This window comes from Opisthocomus hoazin, chromosome 13 (assembly GCF_030867145.1).
Source record: "Opisthocomus hoazin isolate bOpiHoa1 chromosome 13, bOpiHoa1.hap1, whole genome shotgun sequence".
NCBI lineage: Eukaryota > Metazoa > Chordata > Aves > Opisthocomiformes > Opisthocomidae > Opisthocomus > Opisthocomus hoazin.
This window is the reverse complement of record NC_134426.1, coordinates 20,828,674-20,841,405: the sequence shown is the minus strand read 5'-3', so window position 1 is coordinate 20,841,405 and position 12,732 is coordinate 20,828,674. Positions and strand designations below refer to the sequence as shown.

General features: G+C 46.7%; 1 protein-coding gene across 3 annotated transcripts; it reads right to left on the bottom strand.

Annotated features, from left to right (window-relative positions):
* Positions 1-742: 742 nt before the first annotated feature.
* Positions 743-11,594, bottom strand: PGAM5 (PGAM family member 5, mitochondrial serine/threonine protein phosphatase). Of its 3 annotated transcripts, XM_075434928.1 has the most exons (7): positions 11,284-11,594; positions 7,709-7,887; positions 6,140-6,265; positions 4,875-4,963; positions 4,437-4,570; positions 2,336-2,486; positions 743-1,981 (listed from the first exon to the last, which is right to left on the bottom strand). In XM_075434928.1, the coding sequence occupies exons 1-6, from the start codon at positions 11,556-11,558 to the stop codon at positions 2,336-2,338; spliced, it is 954 nt and encodes a 317-aa protein (XP_075291043.1). In that variant the 5' UTR covers positions 11,559-11,594; the 3' UTR covers positions 743-1,981. The 3 variants fall into 3 exon arrangements, with proteins under 3 accessions (XP_075291043.1, XP_075291042.1, XP_075291044.1); XM_075434927.1 differs by having other exon boundaries at positions 743-2,486; XM_075434929.1 differs by having other exon boundaries at positions 743-2,486; positions 4,437-4,567.
* Positions 11,595-12,732: the final 1,138 nt, after the last annotated feature.

Genomic DNA, 12,732 nt, shown 5'->3' with positions numbered 1-12,732 from the left:
ATTTTTTTTAACTGTGTTCTATAATGTGCATTAGTCCAGCTGTACTGCATCTTAAAAGGTCATTTTTCTAACACTGTATTTACTTGAGCTATTAAAAAAAAGTAGCAACTTATGTAGTGATTTGATCGTTCATGATTGTGAAGAAAGCTCTTCCCCATTGAGCCTGTGGAGACACTTTAAATCAGATGGATATTGCTAATTAGCCAAGTGTCATGTGAAAAATACAGAGTTACCCCACTTTCTATTAAAAAATGAGTAAAGTATCATGCTAGTTAGTTTATGGGACATGGTGGTAAGCACCATGACATGGCAGAGCACTGACGTGTGCAGGCCTTACTAATACAGCTCTATGCATCTTGTGCGTATACACACACACACAAATAAAAATGCACAGGATTATTCATCTCGCCTGTTCTATGCAGTGGGAAGTGCCCCAGCCCTGTCACTCCCAAACCACCGAGATGCTGGGGCTAGAGCACAGCTGTCCCCTTGCATATACAGCAGTGCCTGCACACATTTTTGGGGAGGAGGATGATTAAGTCTGAGCTAGAAACGCTCTCAAGTGGGCACTGCAGATAGCGGGAGTTAAAAGGACAAAGCTGGTAAATGAGTTGTTGCCCCAGGCAGTGTGGGATGATACAAGGGCTGCTCCGCTGGCAGAAACGCACATCCCTGCGCAGCACTTCAGCTGTATGTTCTACAGCCGAGGGTCATACAACAACTCAACAGAAGACACAAGAAAGAAAGACAGACCAGTTATTTTATTCAAAACTTTTAAAAAGCTAATAGACAAAAAAACTGATAAATTATTCTCATTGCATCAATGAGAGATACGTCGTGATGGTTTCCTCTTGCCCCCACACCTTGCACTACACAACAATGATATTTTGTTCCGTCCTAACCCCAGTTTCCTTGGGTTCATCCCAATGTAGCACTCCTGTACCAAACAAGCCATTAACCTTGTCTCACTAGGTTGTGTGCCATGGTTATGCTTCACACAGCTCTGACAGGAGGGCGTTCAGGTCTCACCCACGTTCCTCGTGGTAAGCGAAGCCCTCGCCCAAGTTAGTGCTGTTTGCTGTCCTACAGTATGCGCTCTATCCCCAAGGCAGACAATGCATATGGTAAATTTTTCAGCATGCCAGGTATTACATGAACTACATCACTACACTGGTTCAGGTGCCCAGCAAGCAGCCTCAAGACAAAATGCTTCTGAGCCCTCCCCTCAAAAACGAAACCTGTCAGTCACCTGCATTCTTCCCAAAACAATCCAGCTGTGTAGGCGCTGTGCAAAGGAGCCACGTACAGCATTTGGCCTGACGGCTCTACTGCACACTTGGCTTAGAAAAGCCATCTCACAGAGAGTTTTCCACCATTCAGACAACAGTCTGCTTCAATGCTGCAGAACCGCTGACCTGAAGTATCGCTGCCTTGAACTTGGGGGTGTTAGTTCTCTGCTCTGAAAGCACGGCATCAATGAATAGAAATCAATGGGACAAAGCACTCAAAAATGTCAGCATCAGTAACAGGATGCACTTTCAGAAGAGTGCTCCTTTCCTTCCATTTTACTGCTACTACTGTCCCTATGTCCTTCTACAGACAAGTTTTAGTTAAAGGCTTTATGAGACTGAAAAACATTGTTCAGAATAGCTTAAAAGTGAGGATGGAGGACCACGTCATATAAGCAGCAGTTAATTCTAGCACCACAGTTCTGAGGCAAATGGGTTTTTACCATCTTGGCTTTATGCTTACAACCTCCAGGCACAGTTTACGTGAGCTTTTCAGGGGCAGAAGGGAACAATGACACAGCATAAGCACACCTCCTCACCAGCTTACAAAAACTGAGGCCTTATCCCTGTGTCCATTGAACAGCCGAATACCCTGTTTATCACTTCTGCAGGAGCTGAAAGAAGCTGGCTTGTCTTCAGTTGTGGCTGCAGTGTGATACAAGTTCCTTCCAGTTCCCACACCAGCTTCTTCCCTGCACAAGAAAAATATCCATGGGAGCAAGCTTTGGTTATTGAAAAATCACGGACGCGGGCAGGGGGAAGTCAGTGCTCTTGCAACTGCTGAGCACACAGACATTCAATCTCTGTATTCCACAGCTCAGCTTTGAGTTTTGGGGAATACCTGAGGACTGGAGAGCTTCTTTTCCGAACTGAAAGGCAGATATGAATATGTATGATGGAGGCAAGGGGCTAAAGGACATTTTTAAGACAGCGTCACACCCCAACAGAACAGATTTAAAAAAAAAAAAATCTAGTGGTACTGTAGCTGAATGTACTAGTGCAAAGAGACTAGAGGCAGCTCCGGGCCAGCCATCAGTTTTGCTCACTCAGGTGCGCGTGATTTTATCCGGAGGCATGAAACCTGTGTCACCCAGTGTTCGAAGCGCCACTCTTCCATTCGGACGTATCACCAAGTGAGTTATACTGCCATTGTTAAGAGACATTCGCAGCCAGCCTTCTGGGGGAAACTGCAATGCTCTGTTCAAAAAAAAAAAAAATATATATATATATATTTACATAAACAGTCATGCTAATATGCTGCTTACAGCATCACCCTCTGTTCCAGATAAGGCAAAAAAAAGAGAAATTGGTCATTCTGCAGCTGGCATGCAAATGCTCCTACAAGCAGCCTTGGAAAAAAATGTTTTTCTTGTGCAAACGAGATGAAAATGCAGCATTGGTAACTGGACCAGTGCCAACAATGCACTTGCACAAGCAGACTCCAGCAGATGGGTATGATTATTGCAGACAGGATTAATTCAGAGCGCCAGAAGGTAGCAGCTCTAATGTAGTCAGGTTGCCGGGAGCGCTCTGAGCAACCTTGTCACAACCAGGACCACAGACAGCGTAGGTTCAGGCTGATCACTGCCCAGGTTCAAGCTGATCACTGAGCCAACTGCAGCACCACAAAACCCTGGGCATTTCAGGACAGGTAGAGAAGGTGGCTCACCACCCCAAGGGGCCTCCTCCGCAGACCGAAGGCCTAAGTGCACCCCAAGGGGCCTCCTCCGCAGACCGAAGGCCTAAGTGGCAGACGGCACACCTACCCAGTATTGTAGCCTTATCAGCATGGGGAGGTACCTAACTACAGCAGAGAAGAGGCAGTGAGACAGGATTCATTCTAGATGCCCGCATGTGCCTATGGAAGAAATTCACCAGAACTACTTCCCACCAGCTGTCTTATTCCCCAGAAGTGGCAAGAAAAAGCACCTTGTGCTTCTTGTGGAAATACAGTATCACAGCATCCAGCTATTCTAAGATCCCTAACTGAACAGCCTCAGAAGTTCAATCAACTGTAGTAAACAGCTGGAAAAAATACCATGTTGTCTCAAACATCATTTGCCTCAGATACTGAGGACTAACTTGGTTTTGGCTCTTACAATGGTCTTCTAGAATGGCTAAGAAATTAAATAACTACAGTCAAGTTAGACTCAAAGGGAACGCTCTATGGATTGTGTTCAACTGTGATATCAGATAGCCTGGAACAGAAGGCCCAGAAGAGGAAAGAAAGAGCACAGAGGAAAAGTATACCAGTATTTCAGCAAAAGCCTAGCAAGCCTAGCAGCAAGACAATCTTTTTTTGGCACAGGAAAGAATATTCTGTTTACCTGATCAATATTTTTAAGTATAGCAATTTTGAAGAGCTCTAAAGCAGTCCACAGAGCAGACAGGCTAGCATTTAACTAGCTCAGCTAAATAAAGCTAACTGAAAGTGTTGTAGGTATTGATCAGATTAAAGTTTAATCACATCTGCCCTGCTCAAGACAAATTACCTTACAGACAGTGCTTTGTTGATAGGGAAGAGGAATAAAACAGACTCAGCTGACTGGGTACCGAGACAGGCAAAGACCCAGAACTGTTTTCTCCTTCACGAACAACCTTTATGTTAGCAGAAAGATCCACTCTCCACTCTAATCCAATACTGGATGTTACTGCAAAAACACACTAATGTAACATGAACATAATAGAAAAATTTCTATTACTAAAGAATTCCCAAAGTAAATCAGTCTTTCATTATGCAAGATCAAATTCACGTCACCTCAAAAAGATTCATCCAGTCAGATGCTCTGCTTGCCTTTTCCAACAGTCCACACAGGCACTGTCCTCATGTTTACGGGAAGAAGCGGCATACGGTACTAAAGAGACCGTTCGGATGTACAAAAAAGTTGAGGCTCACCAATTTAGCCAGTTTCACTTCAGAATTAGAATGAAAGTGTTCTAATTTTCAAATGTGTCCTGTATCTGCACATTAATCCTGTGAGGATGTTGCAGAAGCAGCTGCTCACAATGCAAGCACCAATCTCCCAACTGCTTCAAGCAAGCCAAATCAACACATCTCCTGGCTCAGCGGTGCCATACACCAACACCACCTCCAGTAAAACCATGACCTTTGCAAGGGCGCAGATGAGCATGCAGTCCAACACGTACCTGCACACAATGTAGCGGATCACGTTGGCGTGGCAGACAAAGATCTCGTAGCTGTCTTCTTCCTGCTTTGCATCAGCTCTATGAATGAAGTTTCGAAAAGCAGCCTCAATTCGAGCTCCATCTTCATAATACTGCTAATGGCACAGAGTTCAGAATTAAACACAGCTCAGAGCAGCACGCGCCATGTGCAGATGGGCGCCATCTTCTCAAGAGTTCTCTTTACAGGGATGCACACTTGAGGCTGAACTGATACTTAAGGACTGGAAGTTATTTTAGCTGTTCTGTACACTTATTGGGGGGAGAAAGGTATGCCATTATCTAAGGTCTGTAATGAAAAGCATCAGCTTCAACACTGCAAGTTATCACTACAGTCAATATAAAGTATATTAAAAAAAGCTAAACGTAACAATGAAAAAAAAATTTTAAGTAAAAAGTTACCACAGCTTCTGGTTTCCAGTGAGAGACTGGCGGGTCTGGTTCTATAGGTGCTCCCTCTCTCAGTAGATCAGTACTAATTTTTTTGACTCCTGAAATATTAAATACACATTCAGAAAGGAGTTATTACTTCCCATGCCACTGCAAAGAGGCCCACAACTCTACAATCAACACATTTTTCATATTCTTTCTTCAAGGAAGTCTTCCTCTCCATCCTAAAGACCATTTTAGTCTCCACAGTTCGTATCAAGCAGTGTGAATCTCTCCAACACAACTGCTCTGTCATCAGCGAGACAAAGCTTACTCCAGCTGAGAACAGCCAGCCCAGCTTGGCACAGCAAGGCGAGTCGTCCCAGCCGGCTGCACTCTGCAGAAAGGCACTTGCAAGGTTGTTAATCTAAAGCTGTGTCAGTTAATGCTTACTGCTAATTAATGTTTACGGTACACTCTTGATACTTAAGACTTACATTAACATTTGAATCTCTTACTCTGAGGAAGGAAAGATGGTTTACGTGGGGTTTTATTTGTTTGTTTTGGGGTTGTTTGGGTCTTTTTGTTTTGTTCTTTTGCATTGTTTTTTGGTTTTTTTTGAAGCAGCACATTTAAGAAAACAAACAGAACAGTTAAGAGAACTGATATTCAGCTACTCATACCTGAATACCTGCTAAAATACCAGACAGAATTATGTCTAGACAGGTACCTTTAGTTTAGATTATGATATGTCTGAACAACAGGAGAAAAAAAAAAACCTATAAATGATAAAAGAACCAAAACAAAACCACCAAAACACCCACAACCACCCAAGAACTCAATAAGTAAAGCACCCACATTAAAAAATCCCCACACCTTTGTGAGTGTGCCACGTCCTCCCCTGCCCACAGGGCAGCACAGCACACAGGCAGGGCCCCTTAACTAACCCAGCAAGCACCACGACAAGAACTGGAGTTTCAGACCCTCTTTTCTCCTGCGCCACTGCTCCCCAAGACTGAGTCAACCCTGATGACCCGCGACAGTCTTTGCTCTCAAAAACGCCTAAGAGCAACCAGCAGTAGATACAGGTAGCAGCTGGTCACTCCAAGGGGCAGATCCATCTTGTATTTTTAAAGATGAAACAAGCAGAATTAGGGTTGTTGGTTTCGTTACAGACATATTCACACAGAGCTGGAAGTTGGCTAAGCAACATGTCAACCTTAAGGACAAGCTTAGAACTCTATTGGAAGCAGTTTTAAGGATTAGCAGACAATGAAAAACTAAGAAAAGTCACTTACCTGGGAGATGCTTGCTTATAATTTCAGTGGTTTCAGTTGCTCTAGTCATAGAGGAGTGGATTATCTGATCAAATTTTAATCCCAAGCTTGCCAGCCTCTGTCCAGTCAGTTCAGCCTGCTCTCGACCTTAAAAATCGTATTCATTATATAAATTGGGGAGAATCATGTAAGTGCCTCATACAAACTACCAAAAAAGTTGTCCAGCAGACATAAAAGTTGTCCATCAATGGCATTTTTCTTTTCCTTTCAAAAAGTAACTGGAGAACATTTTTACCAGAGTCACCACTTTTCAGATCAAGCTTATTGCCTGGACAAATTCAAGTCGTATTTCCATCGGTAGGAAAAATTAGTTGTGGGGCATTTTTTTAATTAAATATATATATCTCAAAACTTACTCAGAGACTCTCACTGAAGTACTCAATATCCCTGCTAGCCCCATCCCATGGGAGCCACTTCCGATAAAAGATGGGGCTGCCCCAAGCCCTCTGCCATCTCTGTGCTCGGGGAGCAGGGAAGAGGAGGCAGTGTCAGACAGATCCCCTCGGACCGGACAGCGCATGCTTCATGAAGGCAACATCAGCGTGGAGCAGTTAAGAACCACAGCACTGGGATAGCCTAGGGAACGCTTTGTGCCCTCTTTCAGGTAGGTAGGTAGGTGAACAGACAACAAACAGTTTAAGTAATTTATCCAAGGCTAAAGATGAGACAGGACTAAGATTATACTTTGTTACCAGTTTAAGATAGCACCTTAGTCGTGAAATTAGCATTTCACTCCTGTTTGCACACTGGTCATTAAAGACTTCGGGGGGGGGGGGGGGGGGGGGGGGGGGGGGGGGGGGGAAGGTGTTTATGCTAAACATTTGGCACCAGACTTCCAAAACATCAAGCAGCACAGCACAGTAATAATTCTTCCTCCCTCAAAACAGTGCAGGCATACATATGATCAAGAAAGTGTCCACTATTAAAAAAATCATACTAATTAACACTTGAGACCTCATCACAGGATCAGTGAATTAAGATTAACACAGACAGAGGTTATCGGCATTTCATGTAACTGAGTAGCAGTATTCCCAGAAACAGTGCTTAGCAGCAAAAGTGAAATGTATTTAATTATAAACACTCCAACTGAAAATCGGGCAATTTTATTTTTTATAAATCAGCAAATTAACTAACAGAAACACAAGCCACCCTTTAAGAGAAATCTATCCCAAAGTTAGTCACGGAGCTAAGTTTAAAAGCCTCAGTCCTGGGGAATTATGTCAGCTAGCATGAAAATTTGCTCAAGCAACCTTAAGATACCTGAAAATTTCCTTTGTGAAGTTTCTTTACAACAGAGTGTGTTTAGAATTCTGTAAAGTGCGTTCTAATGCTTGGATTTAGAAGATCCAAAATGGAAAAAACAAACTTATTCACGACATCTTTCTGCCACAAAAGATCCAGAAAGTAGATTAAGGTTTGGCAGTGAGACCCAGAACAGAGCTGAGTAACCGGCCTGCACTCATTAGAACAGCAGCACGTGAAAAATAATGTTCACAAAATGCAAAGTACGATGCTTCTAGTAATACATACCAAGTGGGGTCAGAGTTCTGTCTTTATCCGCCCGGCCATCCAAGTTGTATTGAGAATGACGGATAAGGAATATGTGCCTGGTGGCTTTTGCTTTGCAGTGATCTAAGCGTTTGGCAAGTTCTTCTTCCCCAGTTTCTTCATTTTTCTTTTTGAGGTTGATAAGAGCCAGTGGTTCACGTCTAAACAAACACATTTAAAATGTCATTTTCAGACAGGGGAGACTAAAAGGCAGAGGAATGTTACAGATGGATAATCTTGCCTCATTTCTAGATATAGCTGAAGTACTAAAATTGACTATTTAGCTGTTTATGTTGCAAAACTGATTCAAACCATTGTGTGAGAGCTATAAATAACACCTGCATTAAAAGAAGAAAAAGCTAATACGATAGGTTAAAAGGTGTAACTGACACAGATACATCTGCTGTTTAGCAACAGCCACCTCTCAGTTCATTCTTGGGGGGAAAAAAAGCAGCAAACGCAACAGAAACAGTTAAATCCTAATGCAAACAGATGGCGTACACTAAAACAGAGGAAAGCTACGGTCTGTCTGGACAAGGAGATTATAATCACCAGTAGAGACTTTATATCTGAATTCCTGTTGATGCAGCAGTTGTTCTTGGGATTTTCACTGCTTTTCAGTCACAGTACAAAACCAGGTTTTACTACAAGAAAAACCATGACTGCTACCCCGGAGAAGAGGAAGAGGTGTTGACTGACCATGAAGGGAAGGAAAGAAAATGTTCCATACCTAAAAGGCCCTATGATAACACCTACAAAATTTGCACTTTATCAATCACATTTACATCCAATGACTAAAAAACAGCCCCCTTAACAGCATCCTAGGAAGACTCCAACCTTCTGGAGCACACATTGAGAATTATTTTGTGCTTTGAACTAGGTCACATCAGGTCTCTCCAGGAACACTTTTTTATTTTTCAGCCCGGAGTGCTTATTTATTCTTTCATCTTTTTCACCACTCTCCCCGTGTGCCACTTCACCCTCTCTCCCGTGTTGCACACCAGTCTCCCTTGCTGGACACCATCACCTTCCCTCCTGCCCATCACCCAGACAGTTGGGAGGACACTGGGCACAGAGGCTCATCCCCTCCCACCCCAGTATCGCGGCTTAGTGCCGCAGATTTCCCGCTGCTGCCACCAACACTGCACTACCATCATCATCCCTGCCCAAACCTCCCACAGATCCCCTGGTCCCCTCTGCACTGACCCTCTGCCCCGATAACACAAATCCTCTTGCCGTGTCTCTCCACCTTGGAGCATAAATCCTTTCCTTTGATCTCACACCTAAAGAACAGTTAATTTATTTTATTCATGCCAGGCCTCACTTCTTCCATTATTACAATTAAACTTGTTTCTTTATTTGTTTATAAATTTTTTAAATTAAGAATATAATCTTTATTCGAGACAAAGTAGTTTGGTCATTGAAAATTGCTGCATCACACACCTATATCTACAGTTCACAGCAAGGTTGGCTTTAAAAAGCCCTGCACCCATTTTGCTTTACTACAGGCATGATTTCTGTTAAACAGTGAGGCTCAACACTTTCCTTCAGCTGTTAACAAAGTTCAGCAAGGCATTAAAAATGAAACAACAGTCCAGTAACAAGAAGTTCCATTGCTATTTCACAGGATGCTTCTTTTGATCCAGTAGAAACTATATGGCTGGAAAGATACATTAGGAAAACAGAAAAAATGTCTGAAAAATTCAAGCACATCCGTAAAGTAACGTAGGGATTAATTCATCCTACGGCAGGAACACGTAACAAGAAATGCCCAAGTCAAAGTCCTGCCCTCTCCCCCAGCACCTCTGAAGTTACTCGATGGCAACATGTGCTTTGAAAAGCTACAGATGCTTTAACAAGCCATGAGAAGATAACCAAGCTTAACAATAGTTTTAGCATAAGCTAGTTTTAGAAAGTTTATGAGTAGGAAAACTTTTAATACTGCTAAGACTTAACCTGAGTAGATTCTTTTAGGCCGCTGACGCTCAGAAGCTGACAAACGCAGCTTTCTGCATTCCCTTATTAAAAAACTGCCTAAGAGCATAGCTGGACAGAACTCTGCTAAAAAGCAAGGGCAATGGCAGAGACCACCTTCAAACCTACGTAAACTTATTCCAGGACCGTGCCCTTTTCACCCTTCTTCCAGGAAGCCCTGCATGCCACTGAAACACACCACTCAGCCTGACAAATGTTTTAATTCTTGTGACATACTTCAAAATCTAGTTTTACCTCTAATAAAATGATTTGCAAGAGCCACTCAGAAAATACAGGAAGGTACCCAAGCCCAGAAATTTAGTCCAAGCACTTTTTCCCCCCCTCTCCCATGCCAAGCTTTCCAGTTAACAGAAGCTTAACTAGAACAGCTTTCAGATAATTATTTTACATGAATGAAAGTCTATCAAGTCTTCTCCAAGAACTGAGCTGTACAATTCCCGTGCAAGTGGCACAGACCAATACAACATCCTTGGTGTAGCATCAGATCAGATCAGTAGGAAGTCTGAAAAGCAGATACTTGCATTGTTTCATTTCAACGTTGAAAAGCTGTGACTTGTTCAGAATACTGTAATATCTGGATATTTGCTCACGGCTTGTCTTTGTAAATCATTCCCTGCTCCCAAAGAGAAGTGGGCAGGTGCTCTATGTATTTATAAGCCATTTAACAACTGTACATGTTAAGTGCTTCTGCCAATGTCATCCAGACATCAAAATTAAGACTTCAACCAGGTATAGTCAAAGCCATACCACAGCGCCCGACAGACACCTAGCTGTCAGTTTGAAGTTTCAGTTTAGAAAACTTAAATTGATCTGTGATAACGTATTTACATAATACATTTCCACTGCTTGCACACTGTGATGGCTGCTGATACAGTACACTATCCCCAACCGCTATTAAGCGTTCCCTAGCTGTATTTGTTCAGGCAATTGTGACAGCTACATTGGTTATAGCACAGCATCTACTTCCTGAACTGGTTAAAAAAAAAAAGTTACGAGTCTGACAGTACTTCAGAACCCCTGAAGAAAATCAACCATTTAGGGGAACCAGAAAAGCCAGGATCTGCAGTTAAACAAGGAGCTTTCTTACCTCCCCCAATGTAACCCTGTAACCAGGTATAACCTTATTTAATTAAGGTTTTGGGGTTATAATTAGGGTGCACATAGCCCTACTTACATGAGCACTTGATTCTGTAGCCTCTCCAAAATCAAAACAGGATGCATTATGCCATAACAACCTGCTGCTGCTCAAGTCTGGATTCACTCTGCTCACACTGGAGCCCGGCACACGCCTCCCTGCGGAGGGAACCCCACCGGGCAGCGGCTACGCGGCCGCAGCTCAGCGCAGGCGTTCGCACCTTCCACCCAGAGAGCCGGACGCGGCGCAGCCGCCCGCAGGTGAGGGCAGCCCGGCCGCGGGACGCGCACTGCCCGGTCGGGCCCTGCGCCCCGCTGCCTTCGCACGTGCCTGGCCGCGCCCCCCGGCACCCCCCGAGTCCCGCCGGCCCGGCCCCGAGCCCCTCCCCGCAGCCGCCGCCCCGCAGCCGCCGCCCCGCAGCGCCCACCTGTCCCAGTTGCTGTCCCAGTAGCCGCCGGTACCCGCGGGTCTCTCGATCCAGCCTGGGGCCGGCGGGCAGGAGGCGGCGGCGGGCGGCAGCAGCAGCAGACCCGGCGGCGCCGCGGCGGCGGGGGGAACGGCGGCGGCGGCGGAGGAGCCCCCCGGCCGCGGCTCGGTGTCCCCGCCGCGGGCCGGCTGCTTGCCCACGGCGACGGCGGAGAAGAGGACGGAGCCGCCGGCCAGCCCGCAGGCGGCCAGCGCCAAGGCGCGGCGGAACGACATGGCGCGGTGGCGGGCCGCGTGCCCCCTCAGCCCCGGCGCCGCCCCGCCCCGCCCCGCCTCGGACGGAGCGCGGCGTGGGGCAAGATTCCTCCGCGAAGGCGCCCGGCTGGGGCGGGGAAGAGTGGCACGCCCGGCCGCGGGGCCTGAGGCAACTCGGGCGGTGCCCGGGGACCTGACCCGCCTCGGGGGGGGTGGCTCGGCCTTGGGCCTGCCCTGCGGGCGGACCGAGCCGGGCCTCCCTCCGCCAGGCGGCCCGGGGGTGAAGCCGGGGCGGCGGGGTGAGGGGGCTGACCCTGCCTGGCCTCCCTGCCCCGGCCGGGAGGGCACCGCCTCCCCGCCCGGCTGCAGCCGCCCTCACGGCTGCCATGGGGAGGGCGAGCCTCGTGCCCCACCTCGCACTGCCGCACGGCCCTCGCGCACTGGCAGCGTGAGCCGGTGCTTCGGGGAATCCGAGGGGTCTGGGCAGAGCCGGGCTGGCCTAGGCCAGGGCCGGGCATGCCCATCCCTACCTCGGGCGAAGGAGCAGCGTTGTGCCCGCTCTTGCCCGGAGACAGCTCCTCGCTTCCCACGAAGGCTCCGTTCGGAAGCACGGTCTCGGTTCAGCTCCACCAGCATTGCCCTGTGCAGAAGAAACTGCGTCATCAAACTGGAACTTTAATTACCGGTAGATCAGCAAATGTACTGCCCTGATAACCTCATGACAGCAGCCCTGGGGAAAGAGAAGCAGAACACAGCACCTTTCTCCTGCCCTGACGGCTGAAACCCAGCACCGATTCCTACCTGTTAAATTCAGCCGCGTGCAAATGGTGGCAGAAGGGCTGCTGAACGCGGATCTCGGGATGCTGGCAGATTTTACAGATGCCAGTATTCGGCCTGTGCATATTTAATTACACATTCTTCTCACTCCCGTCCACCTGCTCAAGCTTTGCCTCCCTACCCGCATTCCCCACGCTACAAATGGCACTGTTCGCGTTGTCCCACCGACGTGCCAGCTGGGTACACCGTTCTCAACAGCCAGATTTCAGTCGGTGCGGGTGACTCCGGAACAGCTGAGAACAGGGTCTGCTGGCTCCCCCAGGCAGGCAGAGATCCGTGCTAACAGGCTCCTTCGTACTGCGGGACTCACAGCAGAGCTGTAAGGACACGGTGCCTGCCCGAAAGAAAATGGCCTTGC

What these genes read in the sequence shown, in the direction of transcription:
- PGAM5 (XM_075434927.1), bottom strand. Translation starts at nt 11,558, where the DNA reads ATGTCGTTCCGCCGCGCCTTGGCGCTGGCCGCCTGCGGGCTGGCCGGC. An exon ending in CAGAACTCTGACCCCACTTG is followed by an intron (nt 6,266 to 7,708) that starts GTATGTATTACT and finishes ACGATTTTTAAG; the next exon opens with GTCGAGAGCAGGCTGAACTG. An exon ending in TATAAGCAAGCATCTCCCAG is followed by an intron (nt 4,964 to 6,139) that starts GTAAGTGACTTT and finishes TTAATATTTCAG; the next exon opens with GAGTCAAAAAAATTAGTACT.